The following is a 21965-nucleotide window of genomic DNA, read 5'->3' on the forward strand; positions in this document are numbered from 1 at the left end:
GTCCAAGATTGTACTACAGTTGGGAAAAGGGCAAAGTTTGCTTTCTTGGCTAGCACATTACTTACCCTGGGAAGATCTTCATTGCTCCAGTCTTTTGCTGAAATGAATTTTCGATATTTTCATCTCAATGATGTGCTCTTTGATAATCTGGGGTTTCGACGATCTGAAGGGTTTCGACGATCTGAAGGGGACCCATATATATATATATATATATATATATATATATATATATATATATATATGTATACACACACACACACACACACACACACACACACACACACACACACACACACACACAAGTGTGTTTCTGTGTGTGTGTATGTGTGTTTGTGTGTGTAGTAGTAGCAAACAGCTGAGGACTGTCTCTTGTAAGGAAATGCCCTTCAATGCTGTTTGCCTTTTATGGGAATCTAAAAGATAATTCAGCTCCCTTCATTAAGAAACTATTATAGTCCCAGTCAAAACACTAAATATGTCTTTCTTTACAGTATACATGAAAAAAGTGCCAGAGGTCCAGCATTAAAAATGGGTGTTAGTTGTGAAGCTGTTGTACTGAGCACTATTGCCCTTTTCTCCTTTGCAGGAGTGTGGTGCCAGTTCCTGGGAAAAACATCTAGTGTCACAACCTTATAATTAATCAGACAGGAAGTTCATGGGACTGTTTTTTAAATTCTTTCAGCACCATGTACCTTCCACCTCTTTAACACAACTTCATTTTAGAACGATCTTAACTCTTTTAGTCCTAAACAGCTGAACTCATCAAAATCAAGGACTTTAGTTAAGTCCTACGTGAGCTTTATGGCATCATTAAAGTATGCTCTTATTGTCTGGGTTTAGACATGATCACCACAACGTTCTCACTTAGTAAAGTGCTCCTTTCTATACAGCAGAGGTTATAGCAGACATTTTGTTGAAATGTGTAGGTGATATGTTCTGAATTAACTACTAAATCTTAGGACTGAAAGAGTTAAATGTTCAAGTATGAAGATTCATTTTATTCATATATTTAATTGTCAAGCTTTTCTATAATTTCAGCTACATATGTGGGCAAACAAATGATAAAAAGAGATCTATTTCATTCCGTACAACTAACTCTTCAGGGTGCAAGATCCATGAATTGTATGCTACTGTAATATCCCAAGCATCAACAAGGCCAACATTCATCCCACTGAATACTGCCATGAAGGCCCGGTTGATTTCATATGCTAACCAGTCACTGTAAAAACCTACATTTTCATCAGGATGTCTGTTATTGGTTGTTTTCAGCACGACTGTAGTTTCAGGGTTTCTACCCAGCAACTTCCGAAGAGCATTCCTGATAGTAATCAAGGTGGCCAGGTAAAGTCTCAGTGGGTACGGGGTGAAATGGGCTCCAGCACAGATGACAATAACAAACTCCTGTCCTCCATAGATATTATTGATCTGTCCGGCAGCTGATGGAAGTTCAAAAGGCACTATTGGACCTGGTGACTGCCAGGGAAGGCCGTGGGATGTCCATTGGAGGAAAATGTCATTGGTAAAATCAACAGCCAGGTGCTTCGAGTACCACAGGTGTTGGCCAACATTTACTTTCTTTAGAGCTGGAAAAATAAGCAGACATTTTAAAAGTATTGACATTTATGGTGCAGAGTATAGGAAGTCATATGTAGTATAATAAGAGATAGTTATGAATTAATCATGGTAGTTATTTATATGGCATAATGTTAGTTAAACAGCAAACATGGTAATACTTGCTACATGGCTCATACAGTAAGACTTTTTTTATCTTCATCTTCCTAGTGACCATCAGATATTTATCCCTTTTGAAACAATACACCACTGGAAACCAAACCTCAAAATACTTCAGAAACACCACAAAGTTCAAAGGAAGACACAGAAGTAGCTTATATCCATCTTTATTCTTTCCGTCCTGGTACCTCAGCTATTCGCCTTCAATGGGACATACTTTAACATTTTCAGTGTTCTTTTATATATGCATTAATTGATTAATTAAGCATAAATTGATTGATTAAACATCATTATATCAAACATTTTAACTCTTTCACCACTGAAACATATTCCAGGGAAAGAAACACTTCCATTTTTAACTATTTAAAACTCATTTTTTCCTTTTTTCTTAATTTACAAAATTTCTAATATTTATTACAAAGTATGAACTTAGAATAAACACTCCAAATTTAAATAATTAATAGATTTCATTTATACAATAAATTATTTTCATTTAAAGATGTATATAAATATAACAACCTTAACTTATCAAATATTACAAAATTTCATTTTTAATATGTAATAAATCAACAAATATAAGTTAAATGGAACTTTGTGGTGTTTCTGAAGTATTTATCCCTTTTGGCCAATTTGTTTCTCCTGACCCCAGCAGCCTAGGACAATAAGATAGGAAGGTGACAGGATGGGCTCATGTTCATCATCAACTGAGGTTTGTTCAGAAAGTTCAGTCAAGTATCTGTTATGCTGGGCCATGTGTGAGGTCATGCTTTCATCCTCCAGTAATTCCAAGTAGAGTTTCTGCACATTCCCTGGGGGCCCTATACTCCCCTGGAGTCCCTAACTGTAAGTACTTCAATCCAGAGACCTCTCTGGGTATAACAGTTCTTGTAGAACTCATGTAATACCCCCCCCCCAATAAGAGGGGCATATCAGTATTGGCTGCTCACTCCCATCCATCTCTGTGCCCCACTCTAGTGTCAAGCTGACTTAGATTCAACCTGTGGAAAAGTAAGAGACAAAATGTCTGCCACAGATCCAGCTTGTGGTAAGTTCAGTAGTGTATGGAGGTTTAATATTCAGCAAGTGGTACTTAGTAGATAAATGACACACATGATAAGAAATTGTATTGTGCAGAAGTGTAAAATGTGTCAGATTTCACAGAATTTGAGATATGTCTTTAGACTGTCATATGCAGAGTAATCTAATTATCATAAACTGGAAATGCTGCTGTCTATTTACAGAAACAGCCTCTCTAGATCTCCTACGCCATCCAGAACTAGTTTTGCCTTTTCATGCTCCTTAACTTTTGTTCCCTTCTTAAAAATCAAGAACTGCATTTAATTTTTCTTTTTTAATATTCCTCTTTCAACTCCAAATCTTTATAGCACCTCAGTTTAATCTGCGAAACACTTTAGTGAGCCATTGGCTAAAACACAATACTTCTCAACCTCTTAGAGCCAGAAATATGGACAAACCCATAAATAAAAGTGGGTCAAAGGGCAAAAAGTAGGGACTATTTTTAAATATTGCTCTCACAAACTTAGAAAGTTGATAGAATAACTGGTTTTAGATTAACATGAATTTTCTGAAGGGTATGAAGTCTGAAACTCAAATGTTTGTCATTCTTTTTTAACTTCATTCTTTAATGATTTGCCACTAATTTGCCAAAAAAACACAATTTTATGAAAAACGGACCAAAAATATGAGGCAAAAATTTGGACATTCTGCGAAAATCTGCACAGTTGAGAGGTATGAATGTACTACTAAAAATGTTCTCTACCTCTCTCTCTCCTTTTATATATATATATATATATATATAGTTATGCAGAGATAAAGAACACCGTTGCTGCTTTGTACTAATTCAAACAGATGTGGTTGATTTAGAGCTATTAGCAAGTAATTTACTAAACATAAAAAAAGCTATAAATCAATAGAAGTGTGGTATTAAGTATGCTGCAGGTCATAAATTGCAAATGTATTCAGCTCTAGAAATAGCCAACATGTCATAATACTGCAATATATCTGCTTGCTGATTTTGTTTTTCATAGTACTTAGTCAAAGAAAATACATTAACACCTTTGTACTGCTTATTCACTGCTGTTAATAGTTTCTAAAATGTAGTCTTCTTTCGGCTTTTCCCGGTTAGTGTTCACCACAGCGGAACTCCGGTCCGCTAATGATTGGTAGTTAAGTTTTACATGCCGAGTTACCAGTCCTGATGCACAACCTCCAATGAAGGAACGCCCATTCACGCATGTCTCCACGCAGAAGACGCTCTAGCTGAGAATCGAACTGGACAGCGTCTTACTGTGAGGCGACAACGCTACCACAGCACCACCACCGCGGGTCCTAATAGTTTCTAAAATACTGTCAGAAAATAGTAAGTGGACAGTCACTGTGCTTATTTTGAGTTAGCCAGTCTTACAAAGGTTTGCAATCTCTTTTGAACTTACATGACTGTAGTAGGTTATTCAAAATGCATCATGCCCATAATATACTGATAAGAAATTACCCCACTCTATGGAGCTGTACAAAAACGTGATGTAAACTATTGCATATATGTACTGAGATGTACAGAATACAAGATGCTGTAGCAATATATCAGTGCTTATTAGAAACATGTTGCATTGCCTTCTCAGCAGCACTAGCTAGACCCTACTAATTCTAGAAATTCAACCTGTTACTTCTGAGGGTAGTTATCTTTAAGATTATCTTTATGTTTGGAAAAAAGCTTAGGAAAAAGAAATCACCTGCTTCTGCATACAGTTCATTAGCTGCATATTCAGATTCTACGTCTGCAAATGTTTAAAACTGTCCTATAATAATAACATTTTCCAAAAAACTATGCCCCTGCTGTGTGACATTACTCACATTACACGTTTTTGTTTCAGAGCCATTTTATTAGTAGTTGTACAAAAAACTATTTTAGGATTATATACACAGAAAGTAGTGAATCCAATAATATGTTAACATAAAGGTAAAGTTTTCATGACAACTTTTAAAGCGGCCTAATTCCATAATGATAAATAAAGCTGGAAGATGCTCAAAGAAATACAGCTCTATCTCCAGGGAAATGTAACAAAAAGAAGTTAGAACACATTCACCTCAAAAATGAAATAACTCAGAGAGCAATATCACTTAAAGGTTTCATACCTCCTGTATGTATTCCCAAATACTCATTTCTGTTTTATCCCATTTAAATGGAATCCTTGACCTTAACTGTAGGAGTAAAGTTAAGTGTAATATTTTTAATTTTCCCCAAATTAACAGTATAGCCTAATACCCCAGAAAAGTAAACAATATTATTATTATTTAAAGTTGGATGACATTTATTAACATTACTCAAACAGAAGGACTGTATCACCCTCAGAAAGTTACATTTTATGAGAAATATTGCCTGTATAGAAAACATCACAATATGCAATATATTTATTCTTGAGTATTTGGTTCTCTAGCTTGGTATACATATCAAACAAAATATGTCATAAGGTCAGGGTCATAGCACAATTTTCATATTTATGTATTTATATATATATAAGATCGACAGCCACTTTCACCGACAACAGAAACATTGACACCACATTATCGACAAACCATAAACACGACACCTCACATGCCCGACAAGCAAGTAACCGACGGTCCACAAACACGAAACCCCATACACTGCACACACCACAATAACAACAATCAACTAACAAAACACATCCCCTTATCCAAAAACCACACACAGAACACAAGCACACCAAAATCCTCACAAACCCACACTAAACCTCACACACACAACTATGTCCAACCCTAACCCAAACCCTTACCCTAAGGTCCATCACTATCGCACACTCAGCTAACCCAGCCTAACCCTAACTCACTTAACCCACCCCTAACCCAAAAATACCACTACCAAGACACTTACATAACCCGCCCTAACCCTAACTCACTTAACCGCCCTAACCCAAAAACTGCCACTACCGACACTTACCTAACCGCCCTAACCCTAACTCACTTAACCCGCCCCTAACCCAAAAAATACCACTACCGCACACTTACCTAACCCGCGCCCTAACCCTAACTCACTTAACCCACCCCTATCCCCACAGACTGTCACTATCCACACTTACCTTACTCGCACCCTAACGTCCGTCACCACCGCATACTCACACAGCCTTCTTTCCAACTCACTATCCCTGGCATCGGCGTTTTCATCCGTAGCATCGGTCTTCCGAGTGTCGATCATCTGGCGCCCGCTAATCCATTGTCAGTTATATCGGCTGTCGATCTTCTAACCTAGACCCATATATATATATATATATATATATATATATATATATATATATATATAAAGTATACTAGCTATAGTTGAAACACGGAAACATCGACAACTAACGCCATTATTTTTGGGGAAAGGGCATATTCCCTAATGCTGAGAATTGTGTGATCTTACATACCTGTTGATATTCTGCTTAGTAGTCCAAACTGTAATGTCCATGCTAGGAAAAAAGTTATCAATAAATATTAGTCACAGGGTTCATATGGTAACCCTCCTATTGTGGGAAAACTCTAGGCTTTTATCACGAACCATCCACATGGATTGACCGCCAGCAAGTATTTTTGTACTCCCAACCCCAGCCTGGGCTAACTTCCATTTATTTTTACAGATCCTTGGTACATTCCCACCATTTACAATTAGGCAGGTATGAAACAACTACAAATAACTACAGAAAAAACACACTAATTTTTACCCATAGCTTCTACTAGAATTCATCTTCACAAAAAACAACCCTTTCATTCCCCTCCCAGCTCCTTTGGAGCTCATTCTTCCCAAAGCTCAGTAGTATTTCCAACCCATCCACCCTAATGGTTCCACTCAATGAGTAATGTGTCCAGCAATTACACTCCATAAAGGCTTTGTTTTAATCATGCTCCCACTCACTACACCACAAAGGAGGATGCCATCAGTCCAGTGCACTGCTACTTCACCCTTTAATCATTTTTTAAAAATGCTGATGTGCTTTAATTTGATAAATAACAGCCCAACATTTTTTCTGTCCTGGGCTCCCTTTCATCCACCATGGCTAGACTTCCACCGCAGACATGTAATAAGCTTCTCTAGCCCCGATCATATCACAGCCCAGCCACCCAAATGCTACGCATTACTTATTAACAGCGAAACCTGCTCCATCTAGACTAAACCTTTCATACCTTAAAAGCCCCTTCTCCCCAAGATTTAAAAAGGGGGCCTCAAACTCCCAGCTGGAGGCTGGATAAAAACAGATGTTATAAATCCATTTCTAACATTCATTTAAGTTAATTGCAGATCTGATGAAGACAACAGGAAAGTGCTGCACAACTTATATGCCTGCACTTTCACTATCACAAAAAAGAGATTATGAAATTTGTGATTATTTTTTACTTATAAAACCTATGTCTCTGCTATTTAAAGTGAAGTTACATGTGAACTTTTATCTTAGCAGGCTGGACTTAAAAAAACAGAGTATTTTAAAAAATGGGTAGGGCACTATGACCTTAAAGCACACTTACTTTTACAGAGTGGAAGAGTTTTCCAACTCCCTTAACCGTAATGTATTCAAAAGTAATTGTATTCTGATTGTAACCCACTCACCCCCAAGCACACAGGGCTACGCCTACCATGACAGCATAGAGGCTACAATAAATTAAACCTGACAACCCTAGAACCACCTACTTTGTATTAAATAAAATGGCCTGACAAAACAAGCTGTACTCAGTCAACTAAGCAGTGCGCATCTGCCAATAAAGAATTTTCCAATTTAAAAGAGAACTGAGTACTTGTCATTGCTTCAACTGGAATTTAGAGAGGAAACAAGGAACCTGACTTCATCACGCCAAAAACTAGCCTTAAAAGGAAGATCCCCAGGACTTCAGAAGAAGTAGGTACCAAGATAAACAAGAGTGTCTCTCCATCGAGAACCACAAGGCAAGTTACTATGCTAACTACTACACCACCGTGCTATAAATGTTACATTTTAACATTCTTTTTTCAACAAACTTCACACAATAAATAATTTAATTTAATTTACCTTTCTATCTGCCTATCTATGTATGTATGTAGGTTTACTATCAAAATGTTAATGATGGGTTTGAAAAACATGGACATGACGAATGGCAGTTGGCCGATGGCCATGTTGCCGAACATTGGGAGAGTGAGAGTACATATCACCGAATGCAACTGTGCGTTCGCTGATATCTACTCAATGTCATGCGTAGGGATCACAGTACAGTGCAGATTGAGAAATGTATCCCTTTCCTCACTGTAGTGCAATCTCAGGGTTGGAATATATAGTTTGCAAGGGGCGTGGGGATCGTAGGGAGGCTTGCCCCCCTACTAAAATGTGAATGCCCATTTAGGAGTTTAACTTACGGTTGCACATACACTGATGTCATGATCAATATTCAACATACAAGTCGAATCTGCTGAATTTGTTCAACAGATTCATCATTTATCCCTAATTAGTATTCAGGAATTTGCGGTTTTCATTCGATGTTACTGACTTTTTTTGTATATTTCAGGTTTTTGTTAGTAAATCATGTATGTATCTATCTGTCTGTATATACACAAAAAGATACATAAACACATGAACGTGTGTGTGTGTGTGTGTGTGTGTGTGTGTGTGTGTGTGTGTGTGTGTGTGTGCATTTATCCAAAGTGTTATATTTTACAACATATGGGCTCACCAATCATTGTTAGAAAAGATATGTAACATTTGACTAGTTATATTTTTTTAATGATACCACTGTGCAGCTTGCTCTGCTTGAAGAATTTGAAGAAGAAATGACACTGTATCTTTATCCTGAAAATTTAAGATGCACCACTTGTAACAAGATAAAACCTAGATTTGATGTTGTATTTTCTGTTCATTCCTCAATGTATAGTCTTGGATACAATCTTGGATTCTGGCCACAGCAATCCTCAAGCTTTGAAAACGGTGCTCAGGCTCCTCCCCCTACTCATAATCCCTAGTGTAAGGAATGAGCTACCTCAGGGTTTACTATCATTTTAGCAATCCTTACAATGTTGTATCACTAAATAACATGACCAAAAGGTTACTACATGTTCATCACGTGGTTCTGGATCCATCTTAGAGCTTCTTTCAGTGTTCGTGCAGGTCAAGAAAGTTTAAGTTTGACATTGTAGTTACCAGTACTCTCATCACGGGACATTCTGAACACACTATTTAGCGATTAGATATTGTAATGATCGCTAAACATTAGTAAACCTACCCCAGATCTCGTTTGCTTCTAGCAGCACTTGATGGGTCTTTGGTGCTGAGGAGGAGTTTTTGCTTAAAAGAATAATTTTATTAGATAAGTACTGTATCCTTTCTGATCTCCCCCTCTTATCTTTTCTGCAACAGTTTCCTCCCCATTTATCTCTAACTTTTCTTATATAAAATTTAAAAAAATGTATTTTTTCTGTTGTAGATTCTGTCTTAAAATAGTACAGGTTTTTTTTTGGCCTTATAGACTATCACTTCTTTTGTCTCCATTCTGTCTTTTATTACTGGCTGGACAGGATTGGCTGATAAGTCCTCTGGGTTTAAACAGTGTGTGGTTTGCTCACATAAATTACCTAATTTGGACATCCATGAGAAGTGCTAGGGTCTTTTTATCTCGATATTGCTTGTTTCATCTGTGAGACTTTTGGCCAATGAGCCATCATGCAGAGATGGATCAAATTTTTTTTAAAGAGCCTCCTTCACACCACCACAGCACAGAGGTCCTCTTCAGCATCGGGGAACTCTGTGGCTGCTGCTTCTTTTCCTTCTTTATCATTGAAAAAGCCTGATGATAAGTCCAAAGACAAACGCAGAGAGAGAGAGAGAGAGAAGGACAAAGAAAAACAAAGAAAAATTAAAATATACAAAAAAGATCAGATCCAACATTCTTGTTGGCTTCGTCAGATAAGATCTTAGGACCTTTGGAACCAATAGTCTTTTTGGACCCGATAGTTATTGGATCTGTAACTCCACCCGAGTTGTCCCTGGATCCCATCTGCTCCCAGCTCCAGTCTCTAATCCTGCAAGATAGACTATGTTATTCTTTGTGACCACTATCTTCTACTTCATTTCTGAGGTTAACTAGATTTTCTCAGAATCTCACTGAAGTGGACATGGACAGGATGATGAGGTGTTTCCTTCGGACTCAACTACCATCGGCTCTGGAAAATCCATTTCTTCCTCTCACTTGTTCATAGCTCCTTCTACGATCTGACTTTTCCGATTGAAGCCCCTGGATCCATTTCTTAGCCAGGGTAGATCTGCATTGGAGCTGAGGCTTCATACTTCCTCAACTCCAGTAAGTTCTCTAATAAAGTTGGTTACAATCTTGGAACCGAGCCATTGGCACTGACTCCGATGGGGAGGGATCTGATTTAAGGTCTTCGGATCTTTTCCTTCCTCTACAGGCATCAGTGCTTGATAGTGTACTCTCTCAACCTATAGAGGTCTTCCTTTTCAGAGCTAGATCAAACCCTCTCCAATAGGATTTCCCATGGTCCACAGCCTGCTCTTCTGGCCCTATCAGGACAGCCAGTTCCTGAAAGCCTCAAGTCATTTCTCCCATGGGAGGTGATATCTGTTTCTGAGTCTTTCCCTGAGGAACCCACTGAGGAGGTTCACAGAAAACATAAGTGTAAGAGCAGACATTTGGATTCCTGTGAGGAAACTCAGATCCTGAAACTGACACTGATTTTGATGAGGGAGATGTTACTCCCAGATCCTCCCTTGAAGAGGCATTTTAAACTTCTTAGAGAGAAACGGGGATTGGTCCACCCAAGTGCTTTCTTCAGAGGAATAATTTTTTTCTTCAGGTTTTCTGTTCTGGCCCATCTATTTCTTGGGTGGTTCCCCGGGCTGATGAGATAACCTGCTCTCCTCTCGGGCATGGAAGGAACTAGACACTGTTGAACCTATCCTCAAGAAGCCTGACAAGTTTTTAGTTGCAGTCACAGACCAACCCCCCATTGCAGCAAGGGTCCAGTGGAAGATTCTATGGTAGTGGTGGCAACCACTAAGAAGAAGATTGCAGAAGAAAACTCCTTTGTTCATCCATTAAACACACCGTTGCATACATTGGACAGGTTTGGAAAGGGTGCCTACACCTCATCTACCATTTTGGTGATTATAGTGGTTGACTTGAAGAATGTATTACGTTATGATGAATGTATAGTAACTGATGAGGGAATTTATTTCATTGGTGCATAGCCTTTGATTGTTTTCTATTTAAATTTAATTGTAAATATGGTGTTTTATGGTCTGATGAAGTGTTATGTGTAAACATGAAAGCACTTACAGTTTTAATAAAGATTTCTGCTTGTTTTACTCATGTTTATTTTGCCATATTGTACAGCCGTGTTTCAGTGTCCAATATTCTTTTTCTTTTAACACTTGTTTGTTTTCTGGCACTCTTTATCTCTGGTGGGCATTTGTTTTTTTTTTTTCATTTTTGTAATATCTGAAAACAACCTAAATGCCCAAAACAACAACTAAATAAAAACTTAAACCACACCAGGTAAATTGCCCTGCAATTCACTTTATTCAGTACCACCAATATACATTTATTGAGTACTTTCATCCAGAGCATGAACTTCATCAGAATAAAGAACTAAGAAACACAACTTGTTTAAAAGTGTACCAGAAAACTGCCTCCAAGGTCTGTATTGGATAAACAATTAATGACAGTTAATTACTTGATAAATGAATAAAAAAAACACTTCATAATAAACAAGAATATAAATACAATAAAAATACAAATGATGGTAAATGATGTAAACATATATATATATATATATATATATATATATATATATATACATATACATATATAACAACATACATAAAAACTTTACAAATATAAAGAAGCTTTTAAATGCAAAACACTTGCAATCAACACCATATCATTCAAAACGTCCATTAGAAGAGTTAAGCTTCAATTGCTTTCTATCTCTTTCCATTATAAAATGTCCTTCCACAGATCCCCTGAACTGTACTCCCAGTGCTATATAAAACATAAAATTTAAAATAATGAAAATCATTTCATTTTATATGTTTACATAAAGTATTCCATTCATCCTTTTTGTTTATGTCATAAATATGTTGGTATAGTATTGTTCTTAAATGTTTTTATGTTTTCTCTGTATAAAAAGCAAGACATGACTGACACTGGACAATGTATATAACACCTGAAGTAGAACAATAAAACATCTGTTTCAGAGAAACCTTACCCAAAATCAACAATGTAGAATGTCGACCATTCTATAATACAATTGCACTGGTTACAGTGCCCACATTTCTTCATACAAAGTTGTTCAGACTTTAAATCAACTTTTTCAATAAGAGATTTAAAGGAAAAGTCTTTTTTTATACACAAATGAAGGACAAGGGCCCAGAATATTAAACTGTTCACCAGCCATTTTCAACACATTCTAATTTTTGCAGACCACCAATTTCATGTCATTAAAGTCAAGGCTGTATGTTAAAACTATAGCTCTACTGCAATTGCCAATGGACTTAGTTTGCATAACCTCACCATTAGTAAAGCATCCTTTCCCCTAACACAGGAGTAAAAATTAACTGCTTGCGCTTGACTTTAGCTTCAACTATCATATTGATAAAACTAATTGGTTATCCTTCAAACATCGTCCTAAGCTTAGTGGTCTCTTGCAAAAAAACTTGCTGTGAAAGCATTCTAGCTAGTCTGACCATTTGCCCTTTGACCAATACCTTTTCATGATGTGTTGGGTGCCAACTGCTATATCACAACAATGTGTTAGAATAATTAGGTTTTCTATAGATATTTGACTAAAAACACTGCTTTGCTCTGCTCTGTTTTCTGAAATTGTAACATCTAGAAAATTGATGTGGTCTAGAGAATGATTTATGGTAAATCTTAAAAAGTCAGTGGTTTTATGAAAACCATAAAATTCCTTAAGTATTTCAAGTCTGCCTGTCCAAAAAATTATAATGTCATCTAGGTAGTGGCCATAGAGGGACTAATTGTCACTATATGAGGAGTATAAAACAAAATTATACTCCCATTCAGCCATAACTAAATTAGCAAAAATCAGAGCACAGACAGCATTCCATGGCAATTCTTGTGCTTTAATTTAATTTAAATAATTGTCCCTCAAAAAAAAAATAAATAAATAAAAGTTATTCTCCAAAACTACTTCTATCACATCAGTTAATAATTTAATCTTGCTATGATCAAACTCGCTTATTCTACATAAAAATTTATAAAACTACTCTAAACCTTGGTTATATAGGATAACTGAAAATAAGTTTACACATCTATGGTAACAAATATCATGTCCTCACCATATAGGTCCTTTTTCACCTTTTTAAGTAAATCCCATAAATCACTATATACATGGATTATACCCACTTCCACCTCATTTAATTGAAAAAGTCAATAAAACATGCTATAGTAAATGTTTTTGAAAACTTATCCTCCACAATAGGAAGAAGAGGTGGTGGGTCAACTAGATTCTTAGGGACTTTTGGGATTCCAAAAAAATTGTGTTTTTTATGTTACTTTTAAAAATTCATATTCTCCCTGGAAAATAAGACCTTTCCCAGGATTCAGCAAGCTCTGCATGGTGTGCAGGAATAGTGCAAGACCTGCTGCAGGCAACATGGCTGACGTGCAAGCCAGGAATGAGCTCTCGGGACATGGACGAGCGCTCCTACACTATTCCTGCATGGACACAGCCCCTGTATGCTAATTACCTCATTTTCTGGTAAAACTCATGCAAATGAGGTGAATTAGTGATCCAGGAAGTAGGCAGATGTTTGTGCAGGAATAGTGTAGACTGCAGAAATGAAGTAGCTGAATAAATTTCTGCAAACTACAAAACTGAGGCATGACAGCTCATAAAAAGCATGTATTATAAGGGTTCAGCATGCCAAAGGTCAAATATATGGCCATAGACATGAAAATTAGTTTCAAAATTATAAAAAATAACTTTTTTTGGCCGATTTTGGCCATTTAAGCATAGAGCAGTGGTGCTCAAATGGGATCAGCCCAAAAATAATAAAAAAGCTGGAAATAAGTTTTTAAACCAAAATCATCATTTTGCTATAATAGTCAATGACATGCATAACACAACAAGACCATGGAATAGTGGTTGCTAAGGAAGAAGGCTGAGTGTCGGTTTGGTAACCATGCATTAGCAGTCAATTCTATGAAAATGAGGGGAATGATAATGAATCACAGATTTCCCCTCAGTGCTAGCTTGCACCTAACCGTGTAGGTGCAGTAATACCATGGTGTAAGCCTAAGAGCTAGATGACTTCATAAGGAGGTGTGTCATGCATGCTTATGCTTATGCATGGTGTAAGCTTATTGGAGCTCTATGGCCCGTGTTTGCATTTGGTTAAGCACAGCTAAGTAAGGGTGTGTGTCTGAGGCTGCCTAGCAGTGTTTACATTGACTAAACTGGTGTGCACACCGCGCACCAAGTTTTAAGCAAAACAAAATAACAATAAACCAGGAAATAGCAGCTTCATTCACATCTGAGCACAGGGTTTGTGCGGCGTGCCTCTGGGCTTAAACAGGAAGGCAATGGGAAGGGAAAACAGCAGTAGGAAGGTAATCAAAGAGAACTAGCATAGCTGGCAGGTGAAATGTATCAGAATCAGCCAATTACACAAGCAGCAGCCCAGCCCAGCCCAGCACACTACTATAAACTATGCAAACACCTTTCCCTCTGTTTTTTCCCACAAACTGTACATCATCTGTGTACACAAATGGGGAAATTTTACCTATCAAAAGCAACAAAATGATAGGAGCTGCTTTTGCTCTCATAAATCAATATGTGGAAGAGGCTGAAGGTGGTGAGGATGAAAATGCTGATGACCAACCCACAGTGAGGAGAAGGAGAAGAAGAAGAGTGTACAGACCCAGGGTAACCTACCAGGGGCTACATGAGCTGGAGAAAGTGGAGCGGTATAGGGTGGACAGGGACCTCCTACAGCAAATTGTTGAGCTGTGCCGGTCATGCCTCACACACAGAACCAACAGAGGGGAATCCATCCCAGTGGATACCAAGGTATGTGTAGGCTTAAGAATAGTAGCAGTGGTACCTTCCAAAGACCAACTGGGGATATCATGGGGTTCTCACAGGCATCAGCATCCAGGGTACTCCAGCAGTTCTTGGATGCTATGTCAGCACATGTCGGTGAGCACGTATATTTCCACAACAGCCGTGAAGCATTGACCAGCAATATGCATCTCTTCCACCAAATAGCAGAATACCTTGAGGTAGTGGGTGTTATAGACTGCATGCACATACACATCAAAGCGCCACCTGGTGAGCGGGGTAGGGTCTACATAAACCACAAGGGCTTCCCCTCCATCAACTGTCAGGTCATGTGCGATGCCCAGGGCATTATAATGAATCTGTGTGCTGGCAGCCCTGGAAACTATCATGACTCCCACATCTGGCATATGACTCAGCTGTACAAGTGATTTGCCAGTGGGGAAATCCCATATGGCCACCTAGTGGGGGATGCTGGTTATGCACTGGAACCATGGCTGATGACACCCATCAGAAATGCACACACACCCGAACAAGAAATCCATAATGAGGCACAAACACAAACCAGAATCATGATAGAGAGTGTGTTTGGGATGTTCAAGTCACAGTTCTGGTGCCTGGACATATCTGGTGGAGCCTTGCAGTACTCTCCAGCTAAATGTACACAGATTTTCATTGTATGTCCCAACCCCAACCGGAGTTCCCCAAGGCTCCATACTAGGTCCCCTCCTCTTTAACATATTCATAAATAATTTCCGTAACTCTATCCCATTTTCAAACATTATCCAATATGCAGATGACTCAACTATTATCTGCTCGGCCTCATCTATCCCTACACTCCTCAAGCTCACTCAAGACGCTTTTTTAACCACAGAGCAATGGATGAAAAGAAACCACCTAGCACTAAACGCCTCTAAAACCAAATTAATGGTGTTCACCCTCTAAAGTCACCTATTTCGATAGTAACACATTCTCTATTACTAGTCAAAACAACACACCTCTGGAACTGGTCTCAGAGACCAAATTACTTGGTGTCCAAATTGATAACCAGCTCAAATTCAACTCCCATATACAACTAAATATCAAAACCCATCAAAACTTGGTATGCTCTATCGGCAAAAGCACTACCTTACACCTGCTACTAAAATCACTCTTTCTACTTCCTTTCTTATCCCTCACTTCTCTATGGAGCACCACTTCTAACTAACATACAGTCCTCTCTGAAAACACAACTCTCCTCTTGCTATAACAAAATTGCCAAGTTCGCTACCAGCCACAAGTCTTCCACCCACCACTGTTCCTCTCCAACAACTACATTGGCTAGAACTACCCAAGCATCTCACCTATACTCAACTAACTCTTGCACACAAGCTAATCTTCAACCCTCCTCTGTCCCTCCCTGTCTTCTACCTTTAAAATGCATCTACCCAATAGAGTATTAAGGTCTAACAACGAAAATCTATTAGAAGTCTACAAACCAAGTCGTCCCCAGGCAAAAATCTTCTATCACATGGTTTAGCATGCCTCTGGACCTCCCTACCTCCATCAATTACCACCTCCAACCATTTTTCTTTCAAAAATCCCTTCATTCATATCTAGTATCCCAGTGGGAATGCTCTTGCTTTCACCCACATAATTAACACTGGTAATTTCCATCTTCCTTTCCTTCCCTATCTACACCTGCAATATTTCCTTAGAATTCCTCCTATCTCATACACTCTTGTGTTACTGTATCCACTAGAATACACCACACTGTACCCTTTACATGTAAGATTGCTGATATGTAACCGTACTTCTCATTAAGTACCTTGAAACATTCCTTCTTTGTTTGTACCACCTGTATGCTACATTACTAGTTGTATTATTTGTAAAAGTTTTCAGCTCTAGTTTGTACTAGCTGTATTGTTTCCTCTAATACTATGTAATTGTTTGTTTGAATCTCTTACTCTTGTATAATTATCATGATTAACCGATTGTAACTTTGATTGTTTGGAGCTTTTCTCCCCAGGACTCCATTGAAAATGGGTTCTTCTTGGCCCAATGGACTATCCTGGTAAACCAACAGAAAATAAATAAATAAATAAATAAATAAATAAATGTACCATGCTACACAATATGATCCTGTGGAAACAGCTGCAGCAGGAACAGCATGGGGCTGGACCATGCAGCCCCCCACCATTGCCAAGGCCAGCACAGGCACAAACTGAGAAGGAACAACCTGAGCCTGCCCCTGTAGGCCGAAGGAGGTGTGCCCAGTATACCCAGGCTTTAGTAAAGAGGGAATGCATAGCACATAAACTGACATGGTAGGAACCCAGGGAATGACACCTCTCTCTGACTCACACATACAGTAAAAGGGATGCCAAACATGACACTACCTGTGCTTAACCATGTATGGGGAGTGTAATATGCGCATCTGACATAGTCAGCCCTCCAGCACCATCCTCAGTTACTGGAACAGCCACAAGGTAAGTCACTCTTCCTATCAATTGCTGAATGGAGTAGTATGCTCTGCTACTTGTATCCATGGTATGGATGTGAACATGCAAGGGAATCGGGTGGCTGAATAGGATGGCAGCAGATAGTAGACACCTATACGGGCAGCATGAAATCCATAACAAATAGTGGTGTCAACATAGTAGGCAGTACTAGACAAGGTGACAAATCCTACTGCAGGACATGTGGTGGGCCAAATGTGTGTCCATAGGACACACACATGCATGTCAGTGAGGCTCAGATACCCAACAACAGTCTCAGCCAGCAGGACAGGTGTAGATGACCACAAAGAAAGACTGTGCTAAGGCCTCCGATTGATGGCAATGGAGAACAGACCCCCTCCAGACCTACACAGACAGACTACAACAGGTCAGGCAGTTGGATGTTAGTCCTGATGGGTAAGAAGTCTGAAACTGAAATGTAGGTCAATAAAACTTAAGGTCTGCACCATACTGATATGCCTCCAGACTGCATGATAGGTCAGAATACAGAATGAAATGGAAGCCAACAGAGTACCTGAAATACCAGTACAGTCATAGCAAATGTTTACAGTTGTCAGGTGTGCTACGTAGAAGTGTAGCAACATGCACGTGTGGGTATAATAACAGTGGAGCAGAGATTACGAGAGCTGGCCAAATTAGCAGGATATATTGCTGCACATGTACAATATGCAGGGCTCTGTGTGTTAGGTTGTTGTGTGTTGTATATTGTGTGGAAGTGGTCAGCATGTAGGCATGGAGGGTTGTGTTCAGGTGGCCTGTGGCCAGTACTGTTGATGACAGGGCCAAGTTCTGACAACTGCAGTGCCAAACAGAATGCATCCCAGAAAGACCCTATCCAGCAGTAATCCATGCTAATTGTTCGTATGTAATATCTGGTGGAAGTACCCTAGACAGAGAGTGTATAAAATGTTACTGTCAAATGGACACACCTTTGGAATTATGCATACAGGTTAGCAGCACATTAGTTGTGTAATATGGAATACTGACGTAGTGTGGCCAAACACTGGCAGACCACAAAAGGCACAGTTATGAAGTACTGAGAAACCGCTGATGTCCCCGCACAAGCCAGCATAAGGGGAATGCCTCATGTATACCTGTAAGTCAGCTGCAAGTAACTTCTATAGCACACATGCACTCAGCTCACCTCACCATCAGCCATAGGTACCTCACAGATCATATCCCTGCTGTTGGGAATGAGTACAATATGATTTCCCACTTCTGTATGAGAATACCCACAGAATGCAGCATGCCAAAGAGGTGTCCCATGCAGGTGTGTCCCTTGCTGTAAGCAGCACCCTGCCAGCATCCACACCAATGGATTAATAAGGACAGAAACTATTGCCACTAACACCTTGCACACCTATCCTGTCACCCCAGGGGAATCCAGTGGCTTGCAGCCTGGGACTGTAGGAGTGACAGAATGCAATGGCCTGCTACAGATGGCCTGCATCACTACCAAATGCCCTACAGTCCTCTGTCAAAGCCCATGTCTCACCCATACTGCCAATGTATGTTATCTCATGGAGTCCCAAATAATGACATACAATCCACAGAACACAAATGCAAGGCCATGTCGACAAATTCCAGTAGCATGTCCACCATGTCCTACTGCATGAACTGTGGACCAACCCTAAATATTGCTAGGATGAAGTGATAACTATAGGGATACTTATCAGATATTGCTTGCATAATGTTAGGAAGAGGATAGAATAACAAGGGGGGGTGGTAGAAGCATGGATGCCATGTAGTGTGAAATCTGAAACTCTGATGTGTGCCCATACTATCCCTGCCTGCAAACCCACGAATGGGTGGCTACAAACCTGCTTGTAAACCACAATGTAAAGGGGAACATATGAGACCTGCCTCTGGGTAACCTGTGTGAATCTGTACAGCTGAGAGGTATGGCCACAGCAGGATATGCCCAATCTGTCATGTTGATAGATATACAAACATGGGATCCTCAGCCACCACAGTACCAAGGTGCTGGACCATTTACACAAACCCAGCAGCAAGTGTCTGCAGCTCCCCATTCAGAATGGCATGAGTGTGCAAGAATATGTGAGCTGCAGACCACAATACTGGACCCAGCTTAATTTATCTTGTATTCCCCAGGAAATTAAAACAGTACATATGTCTGAATATCTCTGCTAACACCAAAACCATGTAGCACAAGCAGCACAGACACAATTAGTTACAGTATCCCACTATCCTTTGCCCATTGTGACTCTATATTGTCAACCTATCTACAGATATCCTGCAGAAACAGGTTGCTAGCTGTAGGTGTAGAACACAAATGCCTGCACTGGAGTACAATCTACCTGGAATGGATTCACACATTCAGTACAGAAGGTCATACTGGGCATGCTCCCACACTTAAGAAATGAAGCCCATGTCTGAAAACAACAGTGGACTATACACATCTGTCAGTCACAGATTTCTGTGCACACACACACACCACATTGCACACCAGTCATGCTTTGCACACACATCGAATAGGAATATACACATATATCCAAGGACAACACACTATAATAGGTCAAACATACACAAACAGAGATGTGGGGAAGAAAGAGATGGACAGTGACAAAGAGCTTCCCATCATGAGGCCTGTCCCACCCACCACACATCCAATTGGCCAATATCACATGATGTGCCAATGTCTATCACTGTAGACATTTGCTTCTGGTAGCCCTCAGCACTATAGTGTCTGTGGTGCTTGTGATAACTGTGTAAGGTGGCAGTACAAGTCATTATTCATCTAGCTGTCATATACACAGTCCTGTCAAATGTAAAGTTGTCTGTGACTGAGTGTTGTGTGTGTTTCCAGAGGAATGGTTTATGGCCCATTCACACACACACTGCACTCCCCATTGCCCTAGTTTAGCTAGCCTGCTGATGTCAATCACCTTGAAATACCCCTATGGACAAGGATCATCCCTATAAGCTCTGTGGTGTGTGCAATAACTGCATAATGCTATAATGTGATATACTAGTTAGATAAGAGTTCTAATCCCAGACATAGCAACTGTGAATCATATGTGTGTGTGTGTAGTGATCAATGATTTTGAGGCCATTCACCATCACTACACCTCCCATTGCCCTACTTTAGCAAGCCTGCTGATGTCAGTCAACTTGAAATACCTCCCTGGAGAAGATTCAGTCATGTAAGTTCTGTGGCATGTGCAATAACTGCGTAATGCTAAAGTGTGTTGTACTAGTTAGGTAGGTGTTCTAATCCCAGACATGGCAACTGTGAAACTCTGTGTGTGTGTGTGTGTGTGTGTGTGTGTGTGTGTGTGTGTGTGTGTGTGTGTATGGATCAATGATTTTGAGGCCATTCATGAACACTACACCTCCCATTGCCCTACTATAGCAAGGCTGCTGATGGCATTCACCTTGAAATACACCTCTGGATAAGGGCTAGCCCTATAAGCTCCATGGCATGTGCAATAACTGTGCAATGTTATAGTGTGATGTACTCAGTAGGTAGGAATTATAATCCCAAACATGGCAACTGTGAAACTCTGCATGTGTACAGAGTAATGATTTTGAGGCCATTCAGAGTCACTATACCTCCCATTGCCCTACTTTAGCAAGCCTGCTGATGTCATCTACCTTGGAATATACCTTTGGAGAAGGGATAGCCCAATAATCTCCATGGTGCATGTCATAAATGCGGAACAATGTAGCAGTAGTAACTACACAGCTATAGGTCTGAATCTCATTTGTGGCAAGTATTTATGTGTGCCCCTTAAAGATTTTTGTCCCCATTTACAGCCAATACACATCTCAAAGCCCGACATTAGCAGTCCTGCAGGTATCATCCACCTTACAAGTATCTGTTGTGAAGCCTATACCATGTCAGGTCAGTGGTGCATGTGGTAAATGTGTAACATAATGGTCCATGAAGGTTGTTAGATAGAGATTTGAACCTCACCCCTGGCAAGTGTAAATGTGTGGTTAGGGTAAAATTATTTTTGGGATCTGTCACCCACTATATCACTCAATGCCAGTATTTACAAGGGCTGCTGATGGTCCTCACCTTTAAAGTACCTTGGGACAACATCCATCCAATAAGCTCCATGGCACGTGCGATAAATGTGGTACACTGTAGTAGAAATATATAGCTAGGTAGGGGGTTGAATCTCAGTACTGGTAAGCATGTGTGTGTGTGTGTGTGTGTGTGTGTGTGTGTGTGTGTGTGTGTGTGTGTGTGTGTGTGTGTGTGTGTGTGTGTGTTTGTCAGCAGTATCCTGTGTGGAGGTTGTTGTGATTGTCTAATGACAGGATGCACTGTGGGGTGGGTTTGCTAAATTATTATATTGAGGACCTACTATATGTCACAATGTCCACCTTACAAGGACAACAGATGTCAAACAGCAGACAGGCTGGTGTAGAGAATCCATAGCCCTACATGTGACATTATGGAGCGGTGAACAATATAGGCAACCCTTGTATTACTCAGAGAACACTCTCCACCCATGTCTCATACACAAACTCACTTGGCTAGGCAACGACCACTATGTTGGTAGTTTCCTGCATATAGCCCACACATAGTAACCACAGTGTGATTGCAGTGGACTACATGCCTGTTGACCACAACACTGATACTGACAGCAGAATGTACTGTGATGTGTAACATCTCCTGACTGAGTGTGTTATCCAGC

The 21965-nt window shown here is 39.6% G+C and overlaps 1 protein-coding gene across 1 annotated transcript in view; it reads right to left on the bottom strand.

The window, feature by feature from the left end:
- Positions 1-977: 977 nt before the first annotated feature.
- Positions 978-21965, bottom strand: part of LOC122809531 (NXPE family member 4-like) — a 605331-nt gene continuing 584343 nt past the window's right edge. The window contains exon 4 of the mRNA XM_044081100.1: positions 978-1583. Within this exon, the coding sequence (XP_043937035.1) occupies positions 1039-1583 (545 nt within the window). The 3' untranslated portion in view covers positions 978-1038. The remainder of the gene's footprint in view (positions 1584-21965) is intronic.

This window comes from Protopterus annectens, chromosome 8.part0 (genome assembly GCF_019279795.1).
Source record: "Protopterus annectens isolate FY-2018-M chromosome 8.part0, PAN1.0, whole genome shotgun sequence".
NCBI classification, from domain to species: domain Eukaryota; kingdom Metazoa; phylum Chordata; order Ceratodontiformes; family Protopteridae; genus Protopterus; species Protopterus annectens.